This window comes from Acipenser ruthenus, chromosome 17, assembly GCF_902713425.1.
Source record: "Acipenser ruthenus chromosome 17, fAciRut3.2 maternal haplotype, whole genome shotgun sequence".
NCBI classification, from domain to species: domain Eukaryota; kingdom Metazoa; phylum Chordata; class Actinopteri; order Acipenseriformes; family Acipenseridae; genus Acipenser; species Acipenser ruthenus.
In genome coordinates, this window is record NC_081205.1 from 4,962,116 (window position 1) to 4,984,321 (window position 22,206).

A 22,206-nucleotide genomic window follows, 5' to 3' on the forward strand; every position below is an offset into this window, starting at 1 on the left:
AATGAGCATGGCCTGTGCATCGGGCTATTCAGGCGGCACACTTACAGCTCAGAGGTGAGGTGAGGTGAGTTAGGAGTACAGAGAGCAGTAGACACTGTATTAGATTTGTGGAGCACAAAAATCAAACCAAACTAGAGGAGGAGATCAGCAGTTGCCCACGTGCAAAATCCTAACATCTCATTATGATGTTTGCACCCGTTTAGTATTTCAGATCCTTGCCCAATTCCACACTCTTTTCTTCATTTGAATACATGGATTATTGATGGCAAAGTGCTAATTTGATAGCGGGTGCAGAACGGCAGGTGAAAAACATTCTTTACATACGCCACATTTATAGTGGTAGCTAAAGTCTCACTTTAAGGCCACTAAACACGGTGTGCATGTGCAAAACACACATTATGGCCACAATATGGGTGTTTCGCAGGCCGCAAATCACTTTGCACATATGCTTACATCAGCCCCTAAGTCTCTTGTTGCCTAAAATTTGAAGTCTGTGAAAACACCTGCTGATTTTTAAAGAGTGAGACTTGAAAATACAGGGGCAAAATTGTGCAGGTGGCTTTCACTTCTGAAGACCTGGATTGAAACTCCGTCCTCGTGGATAATAATGAACAAAAATAAATAAATAATTGACACAACTGTCAGTCTCTGCCTGAGAGTCCTACAGTTGGACTGGCAGGGGGTGACATGAGAGCTAAATTCAAAAGGTCGCACATCTATGAAATATTTTAGGCTGGCTACAGTAGATTCACCTCAAGTAGCTCTGCTGTTACTTTGGTTTTAGGAAACCAGATCCAGGATGAATAAGATGAAAAAGGAAACTGTCCAGTATAACACATAGTATGGAACAGCGTGCGTTTCTCCAGTGAAAAAGATTCTCACAAATATGTCTTGTTTTAAAAGAGGATGCTTAGACAATGCAATGACAAAACCAGATTCCCATTGTACACTTGTACTGGTTTAGTAGCCGTATAAAAGTTTACCCAGGTGAATTTCCATGGTCATTTTTCAGTTTTCTCATGGTTTTCCAATGATTATACCATGCATTTACAATGGTTTGCCATGTTTTTTTTTTTTTGTTTGTTTGCTTTACCTGGCCTTTTACACTGCTTACTTTTGCTTTACCGTGCCTTCACTGTGCTTTATTGCACTTTGCTATGCTTTTGCTATCATACTATTGAAGTGAAACGTGAGCTAATGCTACATCTCTAATTCACTACTCAGTACTGCACTGACGCTTGTCTCTGGAGCCTATTGGTTGCTGGAGACAGGCCACACAGGTGTACAATGTGCACAGTCTAGCTAACCACTCAGACAGTGAGAGGTGCCCCTGTGTGTACTGGAAAGCAATGCAGATTCGTCCTTGTCCTTAATGCTGGGAGGGACTTGTGGGATCCACAGCCCTTCATTTACCCTCTCTTTTTATGTCGAGATGAATCACCCAATTACAGTTGGACGCAGCGACAGAACTAGGAATGCCAGGACTAAAATAAAGACAAAGTCTTGGACAGAACCCTACCGTGCACTCTCAAAGCTGGCTGACAGAGTCTTTCCAGCAGCCCCAAAGCCAACTCCAACAGCCAGACCCTCTGAAAAACAAAACACAAAAAACACAGAACCATGAAAAAGATTGATTTGAACATTCTGTTGCGTTTCCTACATCTTTCCAATGTAATTTCCTTCCACTGAGAGACAGAGAAGTGGGCACTTCATATACCAGCATATTGATTTTCCAGGGTTTCAATCCTGGAATATTTGCAGCATGCACACATTTATTTCAAATGAATAGTGTATTCAATTGAAATAGTTGGTTTTAAAGAGTATAAATTAGTTCAAGTAAAACCTTTTTATTTTGTTTTTTCCAAAACATGAATCTCATGGTAACTTCGGCAAATGGAAAACAGTGTTTAGGTCTGGAAGGAAGCAGGAAAGTAAAAGAAGTAAAAACCCACATGGCTGCAATCTGCTTGCTCCTACTGTACTCTTCTTAGCTCACTGTAAAATAAATGTGAAATAAGTTTTTCCACTAATTTACAACTCATGACTGCAGCAGTACATCTAAAATTTGCCTTATCAAAAAACCCTGTGCTTTCATTTATAACACATGTACGTGTATATATGTATAAATATATATATATATATATATATATATATATATATATATATATATATATATATATATAATTTTTTTTTTAAACAGTGAGACATACCCTTACATACAGGAGACATTGGGCACAATGTCCAAGCCTGTTGAGAGAACCAGCTCCCCCTAGTGTTAGTAGTTCAAATGATCAACAATAAGGGAAGCTGATGATTCCTGATGCAGGGGCACACACAGGAGGCACCTGAAATATAGTGCATCGTGCTGCTTGGATGGAGGTAGATAAATACCATTCATCTCAGCAGCTCTAGAGATCTAGAGGAGCTGCAGTAACCCGCCACTAGGAGGCAGGGTAGGATTGGTTTCTAGTGTGGATCACCCCTCACATAGCAGGGGAACTACACACAAATATTCATCTTGTTAATACTAAAATATATTACATTGGATGATTGAATTCTGTTATTGTTTTTTGGTTTGTTTTTGTTGTTTTTTTTGGCTATGGTTTAAAATTGAAATATATTATTATGATTATTATTATTATTATACAGTACATGGTGAATAATAATTTTCCTATATACGTCCATGTTTTACATGAGTAATGAGGAAATCATACACCCTACACCTACTACACCCTCCAAAAAAGCCAAGCAAATGTTCTACTCCGATTCTTAGTAATATTACATGTAGTTTTCCCGACCCTCCTTGTTTTACATTGTTTTTTAAAATTCTGTTTTCCAATGTCATTCTCAATATTTCTTCAACTGTTAAAAATAAACACTGCTAGTTGTACAAGTTCTGTCTGTTATGTCACCATGTATTATAATATACGCCAAAACTGTATATGTAAGGCTGTAATTCTATCTCGGCTTCTAATAACACTAATAAATCACTCAGGCTAACTCGCACATGATTTATATATCAACAGAAACCCTTGATAGAATTAAAGCCGTATTATGCACAGTTGGATGTACATTGGTCCTTATATAATATAATTATTATTATTATTATTATTATTATTATGATGTGCTTCTTCTAAGTGATTAATTTAAAGTCACAGAAAGAATATTAAAGGAAATCAATATAAAAAAACGAGAGCAAGTACAATATTGGGGAAACTACACCAAAAATCAAGTTTTCTTGATTTACCGAGGAATTCCCAACAAATCAATCCATACAGATGTGAGAGTCTGTTCTCTGCTGTCACAGCTGTACACAATGTTAGTGAGGACACTGGAAACAAAGATTACAGATGTCTGACTGAGTTGACATCAAGGTAGTATGTGTTGCATTTGAAAACTCCAGCACCCACGGGCTGGGGAACATTGCCTTGTCAGGTGACAGGGGCATTTTGGAGAGAATATTTCTGCACGTGTTGCAGACACCCTGAAACCACCTTGCGGTCCCTCCAGATTAATAACCCATGACCTAGGCAACTGTAATCACAGTAAAGGCTGTTAATGCATATATAAAAACGATGTAAAAAAAAACATCACTCTCTCATTACTCATCAGCGATATCTAAATAAAATGAGACAAACCCAAATAAAAAAAACCAAGACAGACTAGTTTGTATAGATATACAGCTATCCAATGTATCCACCCTAAACGGTTTTCCACCTCCCTTTTAGTTCACTTCTGTTTGTGACAGGGCTCTGCATGGTTGTCAGGGTACATTAAGGGCAATTACTGAAATGAGTTTTACTCACTGTTGAAATACACTGGGCTCTACTCTGCTATTCATTTATACAAGAAAAAACACTGAGCTTCTGTTATACTTACTGTATAATGGACTACGACTTCAAGGACCTTGTTGTCAAAATTGACTATGATCCTTAAATTATTGTAAAAAAAAAAAAAAGAAAGTATTTTCATTATCAAAGGGAAAGCTTTTTAAAACCGACATGCCCAGACAGGCAAAAAAACCCCAACAAACAGATTTTATAACAGCTTTGAAAGAGAACAACACGACAATGCATTCACACTTCCATCCATTAAACAATGGATATCCTCTGAAATCTTAATAAAAAGTAAAATGCCCGGTATGACAGAAAACTGCAGATGCGCTCCATTTGAATTATAAAGGACAAAGACTTTAAAATGCAATCAGGGTTTTATATTCCTAAACACTTAGCACGGCTCTCCATCAAGCTGGAGCTTAACATATTTAATTATGGACTCAATGTATTCATCAGAAGCATGTCTATTCAAATCCAGATCAAGTAACTTATCAAATATTAATCAACGCATGTATTAGAAGATATATGATGTCAGAGTGGAGCAGTGCGTCTGGAGGTGCTGATAAAAAGACCATTTCTATTTTTGTTTGAAAAGTACACAAAAAGGGTTTAGAAATGAAGCTGTAAACAAAACAAACAAAAAAAAGCTAAAAGGAAAAAATTGCTATCTCCTTAGAAAGGGGAATAAAAAATGGAAAACTATTTGATTTGAAGTTGATGAAAAGGAACACAATCTATTTGCATATATTAATGAAACAGTGTTTAAAGAAGACTATCACAGGAAGAGAACGAGAAATGGGGGGGGGGGGCTTGTGCCAGTGAAGAGGCCTGGGGTTGAGTCTACCAGCCTCTAATGGATCTGTGGAGTCCCCTGGAAGAGCTCACTCGACGACTGACTGAGAATAAAGACAAGTATGACGGGCAGGACTGACACAGCAAAGACTATGCAAAGAGTGGAACAAAAGCCTGCCGAGGTCAGAGATAGGCTCTTTTCAGTCACAGATAATACAGTAAGCTAGATAGTTTGCTGTCAAAAAATCCCACAATTCCCCAGGATAAAAAAAAAAAAAAAAGTTCCAGAAACTGTCTCCAGCACTACAGAATATAATTGCTCGTCACTAGGATGGATAATCATAGTAATAAGATGTTTATTTCTCAGCTGAAATGAGAACACTGTAAATGAAAATAAGGTCAATGTCATAAATCAAGCTGTTGAATAACATAATGCTTTCGGAATGTTGGTTGGATGACACAAATCAGATATTAAGCAGTTAATAAGGTGGTTAGTTTTTCATTCCCCGCACATATATACATGGAAGTCTGGCTCTATGGGTGCAAGATTATCTCATTAAGCACCGACTACACCACAGAGGTGCTTGTTCTTCTATAACAATACCATGGAGAGGCCACCCTGAACTCCATGGGTTAGCCTTGCTCTCCAAACCTCATTTGCAGATCCTAATTGAATGCAATACGGTTGAGTGATGAAAGCAATTGGATTGCAGTTTTCTGGTGGTTTCATCCCGCTTATCCAAGGCTTCATAAGACACACTTTATTCTCCTTTGTCAACATGCATCTTAAAAGGAGTACTGTTGCTAAGTAACACGAAGAAATCTCACCTACAAGTCATCAAGAACAAATAAGAGATAAGTTACAACTCTGAGCACTTATGTGCAATAGTGTTGGTACGGAGAAGCCAATAAGCCTTTTTTTTTTTTTTTCAAAGCTTTGACCACACAGCGTGCTGTCAGTACGATTGATCCTGGACAGCTTGAATGAGTCACAAATACAGGATTTCTGTATTCCCGCTGTACGTTCATCTGATAGCTGAACAAATGGGACAGATTGCTGAGGGACTTCCAGCACTATAAGGGCACACCTACAATAGATATCATCTGAAAGATTACAACATTACAACTCACACTGTATGTTTGAAAACATTATTAAAATCTCTCCTAATCTATTTATAATCATCCCTTTCTCATTAACATTGGGATGCATGTCTGTATAAACAAAACTGATCTGACCCGATATAATTGGCGCTTAGCGGCTTTATTTATAGAAATATGATATTTTCCAGCACCAGAAAAAGGATTATTTAGGCCATAAAAATAAGAATACAAGTACAGTGCTAGTCTTGAGGAGATCTTAATGACTTGGGGTGCTGTAATCATGCAGTTCATTCTAGAAACTGCATGCTTACTTGGCAATTTATATATGTAGTTTTTCATTTTTATTTAAATATTATTTTAAATTATCACTGTCTGCTACATTTAGAAATATGTGTATTCCAATTGTTCAGCCTGAAAGCATCTGAAAGTAAAGGGAAAAGCTACAATGCCTGGCAGCTCGGATGGAGGCTGTTTTAGTTCTGTCCTTTGGATGATACTTGATGATCTAGTACTGAAGCCTTAACAGTAATTGTTCTCTTTCTCAATATTAATAGGAAATTAAATACCACAGCACCACCTTGTGGCGACATTGAGAACAGCCTTTGTTTTTCTATAGGTAAACAATAGTAAAAGTACCAGCTGGAACCTGTTATCTGGTCACCTGTGAATATGCTGTTAATCTACCATCCACAGGCTCATGCACAGACCACAGACCAAGTGCTGCTGAATACACTAGTGATGCATGCATTTTAATTAGTTCTCTTAAAAGACACTAGGATTTCTTTACTACACGCAGGCTATGTACAAATGTTCTCTTATCCTTCAACCATATCATAAAACCAGAATTAAACATTGCAGACTAACATTCAACATGCTTGACTTTAATTATCCATCTGTCTAGTGTTGAATAAAATGTAATTTACATGAAGTATATGAAGTTAGATAATAGGGTATCTTTGTAAAAGACAGTGATATTGGATATGTAAGATTGTTTTAATTCCTTGACAAATTACATTTCACTTTTTAAATTCATGTTTTCATAGATTACTGTCCTTTTTTTCTTGTAATATACCTCCATCACTGTACTGCCTAAAGCCAACTGCACGCTGTGCTAAAAAAACAAACAAAAAAAAAAACATGAAGAGCAAATGCCAGGGCAAGTCTTATTTTCGGATAATCAGAATATTCAGGTTTTTGCTCATGGTACAGGATTAAGCAGCAGTGTGGAGTAGTGGTTAGGGCTCTGGGCTCTTGACCGAAAGGTCGTGGGTTCAATCCCAGGTGGGGGACACTGCTGCTGTACCCTTGAGCAAGGTACTTTACCTAGATTGCTCCAGTAAAAACCCAACTGTATAAATGGGTAATTGTATGTAAAAATAATGTAGTATCTTGTAACAATTGTAAGTCTATAAATAATAATAATAATTAACACAGCTGTCTCTCTCTCTACTTTGGAACGCATTTCTTTCCAGTGGCCTGGAGGACTTGCACACTGATACGACTGGCAAAACCTTGTCATTGTTTTTAATTGGGGCTCAATGTGTTAATTGTTAAGTACGCCTTTGGGAACAGAAAGGGGTTTCATTCACTAAACGTGTTTTTAAAGTTTAATTTTATATATATACAGTACTGTGCAAAAGTTTTAGGCAGGTGTGAAAAAATGCTGTTAAGTAAGAATGCTTTCAAAAATAGACATGTTAATAGATTATATTTATCAATTAACTAAATGCAAAGTGAGTGAACAGAAGAAAAATCTAAATCAAATCCATATTTGGTGTGACCACCCTTTGCCTTCAAAACAGCATCAATTCTTCTAGGTACACTTGCACAAAGTCAGGGATTTTGTAGGCATATAGTCAGGTGTATGATTAAACAATTATACCAAACAGGTGCTAATGATCATCAATTCAATATGTAGGTTGAAACACAATCATTAACTGAAACAGAAACAGCTGTGTAGGAGGAATAAAACTGGGTGAGGAACAGCCAAACTCAGCTAACAAGGTTAGGTTGCTGAAGACAGTTTACTGTCAAAAGTCATACACCATGGCAAGACTGAGCACAGCAACAAGACACAAGGTAGTTATACTGCATCAGCAAGGTCTCTCCCAGGCAGAAATTTCAAGGCAGACAGAGGTTTCCAGATGTGCTGTCCAAGCTCTTTTGAAGAAGCACAAAGAAACGGGCAACGTTGAGGACCGTAGACGCAGTGGTCGGCCAAGGAAACTTACTGCAGCAGATGAAAGACACATCATGCTTACTTCCCTTCGCAATCGGAAGATGTCCAGCAGTGCCATCAGCTCGGAATTGTCAGAAAACAGTGGGACCCTGGTACACCCATCTACTGTCCGGAGAAGTCTGGTCAGAAGTGGCCTTCATGGAAGACTTGCGGCCAAAAAGCCATACCTCCGACGTGGAAACAAGGCCAGGCGACTCAACTATGCACGAAAACACAGGAACTGGGGTGCAGAAAAATGGCAGCTGGTGCTCTGGACTGATGAGTCAAAATTTGAAATATTTGGCTGTAGCAGAAGGCAGTTTGTTCGCCGAAGGGCTGGAGAGCGGTACACGAATGAGTGTCTGCAGGCAACAGTGAAGCATGGTGGAGGTTCCTTGCAAGTTTGGGGCTGCATTTCTGCAAATGGAGTTGGGGATTTGGTCAGAATTAATGGTCTCCTCAATGCTGAGAAGTACAGGCAGATACTTATCCATCATGCAATACCATCAGGGAGGCATCTGATTGGCCCCAAATTTATTCTGCAGCATGACAACGACCCCAAACATACAGCGAAAGTCATTAAGAACTATCTTTAGCGTAAAGAAGAACAAGGAGTCCTGGAAGTGATGGTATGGCCCCCACAGAGCCCTGATCTCAACATCATCGAGTCTGTCTGGGATTACATGAAGAGAGAGAAGCAACTGAGGCTGCCTAAATCCACAGAAGAACTGTAGTTAGTTCTCCAAGATGTTTGGGCCAACCTACCTGCCGAGTTCCTTCAAAAACTATGTGCAAGTGTACCTAGAAGAATTGATGCTGTTTTGAAGGCAAAGGGTGGTCACACCAAATATGGATTTGATGTAGATTTTTCTTCTGTTCACTCACTTTGCATTTTGTTAATTGATAAATAAACTATTAACATGTCTATTTTTGAAAGCATTCTTACTTTACAGCATTTTTTCACACCTGCCTAAAACTTTTGCACAGTACTGTATATACAGTATATAGGTTGGTTATTTGTAGATCGTATGAAAATTACCCAAATGGTTTATGATGACTTGTGTGTTTTTTAAATCAAAAGCTTCTTAATGTGCTCTTAAGACATGCCCTCCATCCATCTGCACCGCATTTGATTGTATCACATTATAACAGATGTATCACATTATGACAGACACCAAATGACATAAATCATGGTCAGCGAATAGCAGCAGAGTATGACGAGCCACAGCCATTAGCTTGACAGCTCAAATTGGAGTCAGTCATGCACACAGAGTATCGGGCAAAAAAACGCCCAAGTTTTGCAGGATCTCAGTATAGCTGTTAACTGTAAGTCATGCTCAATTACCAGACGCCATGCAACACAGCGCTGTTGATGGAACCCTTCTCTGCTCCTTGGGAAAAGTTATCATGCTGCTGTAGGGGAAAGGGCTCAACTGAATTTGCTTTGACTTCCCTGCTCAAAACCGGCCACTGTGAATTAGGTTTCAAGAAGAAGCCTTCTTTGGTGGCTTTGGGTTTTATCTAACATGCAGCAGCAAGACTTCAATATAAATTGCAACATACTATACAATATTGTAAAAGTATACTCATTGAGAATATATTACGTTTTCATACTACATCACGCTTAACAGGGCGTTCCATTATGTATCTGCAAGAACAATACCTGAAAAAAAAGGAATCAATTATACTTGACTTTCCCCAGAGTATTTACATTAACTTTCTTCTGAGCCGCGGCACAAAGCTGCATCTCAATAAGGCAAGAGCACCTTTTAAAATAATTCCTAACAAACCAGAAGGCAATGCTTTGTATGCTTTTTGTTGTACTGTAACATCCTTTGTTTGATCACTTTTCCTATCTGTTGCCAAGGCCATCATTTTCACTTTAGACGTCGAGACAGTCGTGGTATTGACAAGAACATTGTGTGTTAAAACATGATTACAGGAACCGTACAGAAAAATAAAACTAAGCTCTAACTCCCTGCTGGCCTGGTGTGCCTGTGATGAATAGAGATACAATAGAGTTTGCAAGAAGGTTTTTATGTCCTGTTATTCTCTCTTGCCAAAAGGCAATTAAAACATGAGCTTTACAAAATAATATATCTGCAAGTTTTTCACAAAGAAATTAAAAATGGCTAATGACTTGTTTTCCGGCTGTGTCTCTGGTTCACAGTTTCTTAAAGAGGGAGAAGAAACAGAACCATGCGCTGCAGATGAAGCAAAGCATTGATAGAACTCTATGCATATGTAAGCTGTGTGTTCTTAAAAGGGTTCTGTGCTGGGTACTTCGAGAGATTTCTACATGAACCTGCTTCAGAAATGGTTATTCAATCTCATGTGTGTCAGCATGCATTAACCTCGCCATAAGGGTAATCTATCAAGAGCGAGATAGGGTTTTTTCAAAAGTAATGTTTCCTCAAAGCTATATATTTTTTTCTCTTTCACATCTTGGTGGTCACTTGTCATTGTGAGACTGATCTTGACATCTTGGTGTCTCTCCTCTGTATGCATATCTTTGAAGGCTGTTCGCACAATCAGATGAGTAACAGGCACTTGAAATTTATTTTTACCATAAACAAAATAGTCCCGCTTCTGTAACATACACTGACTGTGAAAACCTACAGTACCAATAACAAATTTCCCTTTAGCCTGGACGGTAATACAGTCGGCAATTAATAGGGAAATTGTTTACTCAGCTGCACAAACAACTTCCTTTTCCCCTAACTGAGCTTTGAAAACTGTTCTTTATACAAAATAAATAACAGACCTAAATGAAAGTGTTTCAACCTTTGATAACGATGATGCTGATTTAAATCTGAAGATAAAGAACGGTGTTTCTGAGCACCAGAAAAAAAAAAAAAAAAAAAAAACAAACAGCTCTATTGAAAGTCCAGCTGATAGCTCAGGGGAAGTTCAACACATGCTTTTCACACGTCAGTACAGTGTGTACAGAGTACATTCCACATCGAAGACCCAACTGACAGCTGTTAGTCTGCTGTTAGGCATCATCCACGATTTTCACTGAAGCCTGTGCCTTGGACCTTTCCATTCCCTCAATAATTCATGGTGTCAAAATAGAGAAGTATGTTTTCCATTGGACAAATCCCTATGCTGTATCTGATTTGCTGACTCTCAGTTTACTGCATATCTGCCCTGTGAGTGTTGATTCTACAGTATCACACTCACAGAGGTGAAAACCAAGTGGTCATACAGACACACTTGAGAATATCAAGGTTCTGGTGGCAGCATGTTTGATTTGGTGTTTACAGGGCACATTAGGATAGACTTGATGCAGTTTCTCATTCCCAAGTCTAACTAGTTTTCCTAGGTGTACTACCCAAGTACTGAACAACCATAGCTTCAGAATCTACATCATGAATATGATTTTCTTATGATTCAGGATCTACATCACGAATGTGAGTTGCTATTTTTCTCCAGAAGACTCAGACAGACTCAGACCATTGTTTATGATTTCTGCCTAATTCTGAAAGTTTGATCATTTGCAACAGGAGCCTTCTGAATGGCTTTTGTTTGTCAAGCCGGTGATTCACTCTCTCTTGGCTGGAAATATTTCAATATGAGAAAACAATATTTTTAGAACCTTATCTCATTTGTTTGTAACTGCTTTGACAAATCATTGCAATTTCCGTTCAGGAGCGAGAGAGGTGAATGGGAGCTGAAACATTTACATCATTATGGGAAGACAAACAGCTGCCTTCAGGGGTGATCTCAGGTTTGCGCCACACTTTAAGGTTCTGTTTGTACTGCAGGGAAACCTAAACAGTCTGCGTCCATTCTGTCTACACTGCTGTGCAGCACACAGCTATTGAATGCTGTTTCTACTTGACAGCTACTATCGAAAATGCAGTCCAAACCAAGTCTGGATCAAAAATGAGAAAACAAAATAACTCCTTCGTAATCAGCACAAAAAGGACAGAACTTAAGAGCCCCCTCCCAAGAAAGAAAAAATGACATGCATCAGTCCTGTGGATGTGTAATCTGCTTGGAATATTAAATCATGTACTTTTATGGCAAGAAACTCCACAGACTGTATGATGGTTTTGAAAGTTTAAATTTAAACTAAGCTCTCTATTATTGTTGTTGTCTAGACAACAACACTGCACATATGTAACATCCAGTTTGGCCAAATGCAAGACAGCAGATCTGTGGAATTAGAAACTAAAAGCTGGGACAGGGTTTGTATCGGTAGGCTTAGAATCAGATTCATCCGAGTGCTTGTTAAATCTCTCCTGGTCAGAACATTGCCTGCCACACTATTTTCATTTCCAGCTTTCAGCAAGAAATAATTACGTTATTTATTTATTTATTTGTTTATTTATTTTTTTATAGAGGTCCATTTATTAATCCAAATGGCTTTTCTTATCCCCTACACCCTTGGCCATGCTTTCTGCTTTAAATGTGTCTGACCCATTTCCTTAACCCTTTACCCTTTCAGAGGTGCGGCAACAAAAGAGAGACCCCATCCCCACCCCCACCTCACTAAAACATCCACAAACAGCTCCAAAAGACACAACTATTCAAAACATATATGGACATCAAAAGAGGCAATCACTTAAAGATCAGGCTTTTCCGGCTGGTCATCAGCATTTTGTATTTAATAATATCATTGGTAAATCCACTGTTCATAGTGGACAAATCTCAACCCCCTCAGATGCAACCACTATAGGATAGTTTGTACCTTGTCTCTCCTGGGGCCGGTTTTTCAAAACTTTGGTAACTGGATTTCCGCGTTTGAGCTGGATTGTATCAAAACACCAAAATGCGATTGGGATTACTGTGATCCGGATTTTGTTTTAGTAACCTGATCGCACTTTTAATCACGATTAAAAGTTACAATTGGATTTTTCATAATTTAAAGAGGAGACCAGGATTACTTTAATCCAAAATACCAGGATTATTGTGATCCTACTGCGGAGGTGGATTTAGCTTTTAAATGATCATAGAACATCGATATTGTTTGTTTGCATTGTCATAGCAAACACACACTATATGTCCAAATAGAGTGTTATAATATAATATTTACATATTTAAGTTTTGTATCCATGTAAGCAAAAAGGAAAACACGTATTTAGTGGTATAGCTTTAATAAAAAAAAAGCATACATGATGTTCAACAATTTATTTATTTTTAAATGTGTATTTGTATGCTCTGTAGAAATAAAGATGTTGGGGGAAATTACATATTTATTTCATATTACATATAATAATAACTAATTTATTATAGCGCCTAATTAAATCAAATACAATAAAACAGGTAAATATAAAGATAAAAGTATAATATATTATAATAAACAGTGCAGACTGCAGCAGAGTCAAAGAGTTAAAAAAAAAATACAGCAGAGAATAAGTGCGTCTTAAGGGTATTCTTAAATTTGGCTACTGTTGTGGATTCTCTAATAAAAGTTAGTAATGAGTTCCAAAGAAAAGGAGCAACACAGCTAAAACTACGCCCTCCAAATGCATGGTTTTGGAATAAAGCATTTTAACAATCCAGAGTTAGAGGATCTAAGCTGCCTCCCAGGGATGTAAGGGCTAAGAAGGTCCGTTATATATCAAAATGATCCATATAAAAGTAATCACAAAATATAGGATTACAAAATTCGGATCACTGTTATCCAGATTAAAAACTTTGAAAAACCCGCCCCAGCTTACCCAGTCCTCAAGCCTTCTGTGTTTTAACATAGTTAAAAAGATATATTTTTTTTATATAAAATTTCTAAATATAAAATCTCAGTTCCTTTTGTAATCAGTGCTGGGAGATTTAGTGTCCCTATGATCTAACATGTAATGTTAAGACTGTTCTAAAAAGCATTTGGGTTTATCCCAAAAGCAAGTGGGTGTTTAAGTGCAATTACCTTAAATTGATGAACAGCTTGTGTTGAGTTGGAAAAAAAAAAGTTTCACCCATTTTTCAGAAAACCATCTTGTGTTTACGACATGACCAGCGCTGATTAAGATGTAAAACTTGTATTTAAAATTAAATTAAATTAAATTAAAAACACACATTGATTTTCCAGTAGGATTAACAGAAACAGTGTGGTTCTACATGAATAATGCATAAATAGACACCACAGTGAGTAAAGCCATTACCAATGTGGGGCTTTGTCCTCACTCATTCGTTTATTTCTGAATTACCAACCAGTGCTTAGAACCAATACATTACCCAATTTATAAAACTGCTTGAATACAGTCACATACATTACTGGAGAGAACCACATACCTACTTCTTATTAATATAGAAAGATGATTTTGATGAAGCTTCAAACCCCTTGGAGAGTTTTATTGAGAGTGGATGGCAGATGCACTGGCGTGTAAACGCAAAAATAAACTACGATTGAGGAAATGACACAGCAGAGGAAAAAATATCTGTCAATGTTTTTTTTGTGTTGTATCTTTTACAGGAGCCGGCCATCTGAGCATGGAAGATACATGTTCAAATAAATTAGGAACACAGAGTACACAGTGCATATTCTGAATGATTAAACATGCACGCAGTATAAGTAATTATGTTGTGCTTAGTTTGAGCAAGAGAACCATAAAACTCACTAAAATGTGGCCCATAATTGAACTACTATTATATATATATATATATATATATATATATATATATATATATATATATATATATATATTAAAAATGCCTTTAGAACTATGCTAGTGTTCTATGCATGGAATCTACAAACAAGATAGTGGAATTTTGACAAATTCTTTACGGTGAATCAGTAGATTTCTCATATGGAATTTATAATAGATAAAATCATTATGATGGAACTTGGAATGCCCAGTTGAAAGCCATTAGGATTACTCAACTGGCTTTTGGCAACTGAGGATCGCGATACACTTTGTGTAGCTCTCAGATACTGGCCTTGAGAGAAAAAAAATAAATAAATAACTTCTGAAGCAGACATGTCTCTGGTTATAAATACTATCTCAGCTCATACAAAAGCAAGACAGCAATTTTGTATTGTATCTTTTGAATCCAAACAGGGCTCTGCTGATTGAATGTTTGCCCGGAAGCTTTCTGCCCTCAAGGCTGATGAGGGTCTGATAGGTATGATTAGTTTTGTATTTATTTATTTATTTTATAATTCCACTGAAGCGGTGGGCGGGGGGGGGGGGGGGGTCAGCCTTATCTCCCAAGGGCCTTGCAGTTCACAGTGATCCAGATGTATGTGTGCTGCGTTCTTTTTTTCAATGCAAGAAGCATGACGCACTAACCTGTAGAACACAATGTTTTCCTATCAGTAAATTCTACCACATATAACAGTGTCATTAAAATGTGCTGCCTTAAGACTAATAAGACTTCTATAAAAATCTTTTTTATTTCTATTGTATCGTAAAGATGAGCTGGCTGGTACATAGTTACGCTTTAGCAAACCGCTGGCAGGTGTCCACTTAGAAAAAAACGTTTGGGTGCCAGACTCTGTGTTAAAAGGCAAAGGGCCCAGACTAATAGCACACTTTGGTTGGTTACATCATGGTGGACTGCCAGATTGCCCACTGACATAAAGGTTATTGCCTATTGTAGCCAAAGTGTAATTGAGTCACTACGTTTTCTTTTTTTTTTTTTTTTGCATCCCTGGGATCTTTCAAGCAAAGGCCGATGGCGTAAGTGTGCCATTATCTCAAGAGCTCCACACAGACCAGCTTCACTGAAGTCCTCACAGTAGGGCTATCAGGTCAGCGCTGTGATATTTAATGGATCTTAATAAATGCAATTAAGTTAATAACAGCTTGTCAGCTTTCCTCTTGCTTTTGACTGAAATATGCTGTAGGGCCAATAAGGACTCAAGAAAGATGTTGCTAGGGAACTGTAAACAGGGTTAGTATGAGGGTAGGCAAAAAAGGGACAATCGTATGGTACATTCTATAAAAAAAAATGCATGCCTGCCTAGGTTTGCAAGAGGATATCGACCCTTTTATCCTTCAGCTTAAAGTCTAAAAGTTACCATCATGTTATTCTTTCGAAGAAATTGAGGAAACACCTGAGGTGCAAGTCAGTGAAAATGGGAATACTACTGTATAACAGCAGCTGGCATTTTCTGTATGTACTGTAGGGAGCTGAAGATACTTCATAAATCAGTGAAGTTTTAGAAAGAATACTGCAAGAGTACCTACTTTGGGGGGACGTTATTAAAGAGTGGCAGGCCTAGTGGATTTCAGCATCACTGTGAGCCTGTTCATACAAGAGCATTGATCATTTATTTTAGGAGTGCATTGCAGAGAATTGGAAATAACTAGGATGGGTTCCAACAAACTTTAATCTGACAAGCCTATTAATTAGACACCTAGCTAGCTTGTCAAGCGATGCAGCCTTGTTTAGTTATATCTGACCTGCTGCAGCCAGGGAAGAATGAAATCTTATTTTTGAGCAATCTTCCACAATAGCCTTGTATCTTCAGCAGCCCGGTCAATACTGTTACAATCATCAAACTTTGAAAGAGAAACACATTATTTTATTTTAAACATTTCTATTGGGAAAGCAGTTATCTCTTCATTCAGTCCTGTTTGAATTCTACAAATACAATTTCTTCTCGCGTCATCTTTCCACATCCACACAGCTTGACACAAAAGACGGTCTAAATAATGTTCCTATTTATTAACTCAAACTTGTGGCTTTTCTAATACCTTGTTGGATTTTGTTCCGAAACTCTGAAAATGTATTTGAAAGGAGCGATTTAAAAGCTGGTTCTTAACTTATGGTACCACCAGCAACACTCACCGATTCATGTGTTCCCTGATTTTTATACTGGGCATTCATTTAGGATATGCAAGTATTTTGAATACAAAGCTTTAGATGCAAAGTTGCTGCCCCTTATTGATAGCTCCAAGTGCAAGCAGACTATTTGAAGTACAGCACAAGAACCAGGGAAATATGTAAATTCTTAGAGGACACCATCCTTGTGTTCTGTGAAACACCCAGGTGCAGATATGTGCCACTTCCACTGTGTTTAGCATTAACAGACCATTAACATGTCATTAAAATACCATTAACGTGCCATTACAGAGCACAAACATTTAATGAACAGTTTGCATCCATCAGACCTGTGAAAGTTAGGCATCCGTTGTATGGCATCTCTTACTGTGCGAGAGCAGTTCGGGACAGGGAACTATTCTGTATCTGTCATTAGTTATTCTGTCCCACATACTAACTAGAACAAATGCACTAGACTATAGTGCATAGCTGCGGTTAGTCTTTTGTGTTCCCTACCTTGTACTGTACATATTCAATTACATAGTTGTGATGATCCAAGCATCGTGATCTTTTCATGTTTAATTTGTGTTTTGGCTTGGATAACAAACCGTGGAAAGATTCTGCAATTAAAGGAATAGAATAGACCATCATTCTTCAAATTCACATTGAAGAGGCAGAGTTCCAGTACAGCAAGTTGGAAAGTCGAGTACGAGAAAATGGCAGAGCGAGGAGGATTTTCAACACAGAGCCCTAGCCTGCACCTGTGTTCCAGGATCTCATCATTCCTGTTATGTCCTTGAACGGTGTTCATGTGAACTCTGTCAATGACATCATTACAAAACCACTCACCACTGTGGGATATTAAAAACAGTCAGCCACTGACTGTCCATGGGACTCATCACAGGTGTTGACTGTAATTATAACCATGGTCGGGATAATACTGTGCATGGACACTGGCTGGGACAATCACGTTTCTAACACATGTCGATCATGCGTGAACACTGGTCCTTTTCACTACAGAACCAAACCACAATGAAAACCACTATGATCTGATCTGACATCAGATGGCATGAAAAGCTAGTTTTTATTTTATTTTATTTTTTTACATTAGGGAAGCAAAACAAGTAAACAAACAAAAACAAGTCTGTCCTGAAAAATCAATATTTCTCAGCAAGGCATTATACAGTACAGGGAATTTCAAACGCTAGCCTTTGCCCTTTGGGAACTGGTTGTTCTCTAGCCGTCTGATTTAATCATGAGTTTTCAACAGGTTTAAATCAGGAGCTTCACTTTAAATCTGGTCAGCATCAGATTGAGATGCCTGTGTTGAAATTCTGACCAGCAGTCTAATAAACATGCCTAAATAGGGATCCAATTCTGGAAGTGTCAGGTCCTGTTAATTTACAAGTCTAAGAGTGGTGAGGCTAAGACTCCATGCATAAAAGCACCAGTATGACTTGGTACATTATAGTTCACCATTTAGGTTATGTTATACCACTAGCAGACTGGGAAATAATTGCAGAATTGATTTACTGTGGTTTGACGTTGTGTTTGGAAACAACATTCTATTGAGAGAGTGGCTGGACTCAATAAAAGCAGTGATGTCTCCTCTGAGACTTTCTTCTTTCTTGTTCAAAGTTTGTTTTTCATGAGTCATGATGGTTTATTTACCTCTCAGGGGTCCTTCATATTCAAATTATTTTTTGTTGGGGCAAACTATTCAGTTAAGCAGTGTATCGCCTTCATAAATACTGCACGCTCAAATTCAAAATCTTTTATACCTTAGCATGTAAGTATGTATTATATAAAGGAGCAGTTTATGAAGGTCTTTACACAAAAAAAGCAATTTGAAATACTTTTTATATAAAAGAATACCGCTAGTAAAATACAAGACTAATTAAATGAACCAGAAATCAGCCAGGGAGTTGGCTGTGTCTAGTATTGTAAGATTAACAGTTTGATTGCGTTTTAACAAAAAATGCTGCAAATTGCATTTTGGGGAAAATACCTTGATAAATCTGGCTCAAAGTATCTCGCACAGAAAAAAAATCGTTTGTCTTTTGTGTTATAAAAATGTATAACCGGCTGTTGTTTTTTAGTGCAACTGCAAGGATGACATTGAGTTGTGACTATACTTCAGTACTGCACATTAAAGTCCTTGGAGTGGATTAGCCTACAGTACACAGTATATCGCAGCAGCCTGTACTAGGAATACACCTTGACTTGTTCCTGCTGCAAGGCTGTGTGGTCCAGTGGTTAAAGAAACGGGCTTGTATCCAGGAGGTCCCCGGTTCAAATCCCACCTCAGCCACTGACTCATTGTGTGACCCTGAGCAAGTCACTTAACCTCCTTGTGCTCCGTCTTTCGGGTGAGACGTAATTGTAAGTGACTCTGCAGCTGATGCATAGTTCCCACACCCTAGTCTCTGTAAGTCGCCTTGGATAAAGGCATCTGCTAAATAAACAAATAATAATAATACAGCTTTAACACATCCCTGAGAACATGGTTGCCATTTTCATATATCAAGACGACAAGCCAGCTGCACCATCCAGCTTTCTCTGGGCAGCGATTTCCTTTCCTTTGCCCAGCAATGAAATATTGGCACCAAGATCCAACTGCATGCGGTGCCAATCACAAGAAAATTGGGAGAAAATGGGCATGCTGTCAACTGGGATGTTTGTGCCCTGCCACTATTTTTATTATAAGCCTTATTCAGTTTTGAATTTGCTCTGGTCTCAATGGAATATAATAAGCAATTTATTCTCTCTGTCAACAGCTTCAGATTGCTCACTAACAGATCACTGCGTGGCCCAGGGATTGAGCAGCCTCTAACACAATTACACTGTTTAATTTCATTTCGATTGCAGCCTATGAGCTAAAGCACTGTGGCTGCCGATGCAACCAGCCATCAAGCACGCTACTCCAAATGCTTGTCTGACTTTGAATAAATAAAGTAATTTTGTAAAAAAAAAAAAAAAAAAAACAGTAACGTTTCTGTTTGTCTTAATAAACTCTAAACAAAACTATAAAACTGAGTTTGAAATCAAACTTTGTCTGTCTACCTTAGCCTCTCGCCAAACACCTGGCAATGCATCAAAATACTTAAAATCAGCCCCCAAATTGATCAAGGCTGACAACTTCTGCACAAGAGACATACTTTTAAACAGCCCACAGATGTGAATTATAAAAACAATCTCTGAAGAAAAAACAACCTGTTTGAGAATGCCTGCTTGTTGCCTGGATTCCCTGCAGCGTTCTGATTGAACAGGCACACTCAGTCATGCAGAGTGTGAATCTTTCTGTTTCACTGCTCTCTTCGGTCCCTCACTAAGCGTTATTGATGACCCATCTGTGTTATTGTTACTTCTGTTTCTAAAAGAAAGTTACCGCACCCAGCAGCCCAATAAACAGTGCTTCAGATACTTTTGAGTTCACAAGACAACCAAAGATAAATCTTAAAAGTTTGTAACATACGAAGGTTTCTAGTTAAATGCATTGATTGATTATGTATTTATTATTTATTAATTAAGGTGTAATATTATTTTTAAGATTGCTTGCAGCTTGCTTAAGGAAAACATCGGGAACCATTTCAATTTAAAAATGCTAAAATAAGCGTTGAAGAATTGAGGCTGTTACAGCAGGAAACTTACTTGGCAAGTCGTTGGAACTGTAGAATGTTCTAAAGGGACACCTGGCAAAACATAGAACAAGGTGTGATACAAACAGGATTCCATGGACAGAACTGTTTATGCACTAAATGACCAAACAGATAGAACGCAGTGCATGCATATGGTGTCTGGAGAATTGAATGGCAAAAGGTGTTCAGGTCAGGCTGTCATGGGGCTTCTCTGCATGCTGAAGGGGCTCCCTTTACTATGTTGCTAAACAATGCTGTCTTCCATGTTTACTGGAAGGACCTGTATCACAAGCGGACTATATTCATGTAGGTTATTCTTTCTGCACCCTTGCTTCTCATCCCAGCATGGAGTCATTTGGTCTGAGCTATTAGCACAAAGTGATTGTGTCCACATACCATATGCTCTCTCTGCAGCCCTTCTGCAAACAGCTGCTTTTATTTTTAAGTCGTTCCCTCTTATTGCTGAAACTAGTTTATAGGGAGCTGTAGTTGAGAATCAGACTCTAAATTGAAATTTGACATTGAAAGAAAAAAAAAACTTGAACCAAGTATGCATCCAGTCTATTTAAATCTGATTGCTTTTCACATTAGGAAAAAGCCCATAAATGCCATGGACTGAAACCAATACTGTAGGCTATGAATGGGTTTTGACAGAGGCGCTTAAAGGAAATCAAGCCATTTCATAAAAGAGTTTATGCCAATAAATCTTCCCCTCGGGATGCTAAATGAAATCTAGTTTACAATGAATGCAATCATTTTACGTCTGTAAAAAAAAAAAAAAAAAAAAATAAGGTGGAGATATCCATCACCGACCTGGGCATTAAGTTCTAAAGCTGGAGTATAATATTTCTGAGGTTTGCTGTAAAGAAGATAATCTACATTCAGTCAAAGAGGCTTCAACTCAAAAAAATAAATGTTACAAAATTATTTTTAAAAAATCCTTTACAAAAATGTATCTGTTGCATCATTTTAGGTACACTGTTCAAAACAGCCCCTTATTAATATTTGACTGAGAAATCCATTGTTTTTGCAGTTGAAAAACCTGTGCACTTTTCAAAAGGATACAATTTTAAAAATTGCAGTTTCTATTCTATTCAAGCAGCGCAATGGTGCAAAGCATCAGACAGCTGGAACTAGTGAAACAGATTTAAAAAGAGAAAGTTCTTTTGTATTTGATTTTTGTATTTGCATTTGATTTTATTTGAGGACAATAACAAACTTTGTGAAAGCCTACTTTGGTGATTTGCAATTTTGTTTTTCAACTTCAGAATTCACCACTACATGGCAATGTCTAGAAATTGGAATAATGGCAGGATGCACCATTTCTCCACTGGCTTTTGTATAATTGAAGCAATCATTAGGGCTTCAACATGGGTAATGGGAGGAGAACACTTGGCTTCTGGAATGTGACTGTCACCAATGAGAGCATATATGGATGACATGACAACCATGACTACAACAGTAGCCTGCACTAATCGGTTATTGGGCAAACTAATCAATAACATAGAATGGGCACAAATGCAATTCAAGCCCACTAACTCAAGGAGCATCTCTACAATTAAAGGTAAAGTAGTGGATAAGAGGTTCTACATTAACAGTGAGGCAATACCAACAGTGTCTGAGAAGCCTGTGAAAAGTCTTGGGAGATGGTACGACGGGGATCTAAAGGACACAGTTCGTGTGGGAGAAGTGAGACAACAAGCAGTGCAAGGGTTGAACAGCACAGACAGCAGCGCTCCACGTTGCCTCAGCAAAGTGGGACTGTATGGTAAAGGAATACTGCAGCTCCCATCCAGTCTCAGCTCTAAGTGAGGAGTTTAAGTGTGCCAAGGTTCGATTGGAAATTACATTGGAAGAGTCACATGACGAATGTGTGAGGGAGGCAGCACCTGTGTTGGAAACTGGAAAA

The 22,206-nt window shown here is 38.0% G+C and overlaps 1 protein-coding gene across 3 annotated transcripts in view; it reads right to left on the minus strand.

The window, feature by feature from the left end:
• Nucleotides 1–22,206, minus strand: part of LOC117423027 (zinc transporter ZIP11-like) — a 138,750-nt gene that overhangs the window by 36,405 nt on the left and 80,139 nt on the right. For all 3 annotated transcript variants that reach the window (XM_058989842.1, XM_034038371.3, XM_034038370.3), the window contains exon 8: nt 1,520–1,589. In XM_058989842.1, coding sequence (XP_058845825.1) covers nt 1,520–1,589 — 70 coding nt within the window. The remainder of the gene's footprint in view (nt 1–1,519; nt 1,590–22,206) is intronic.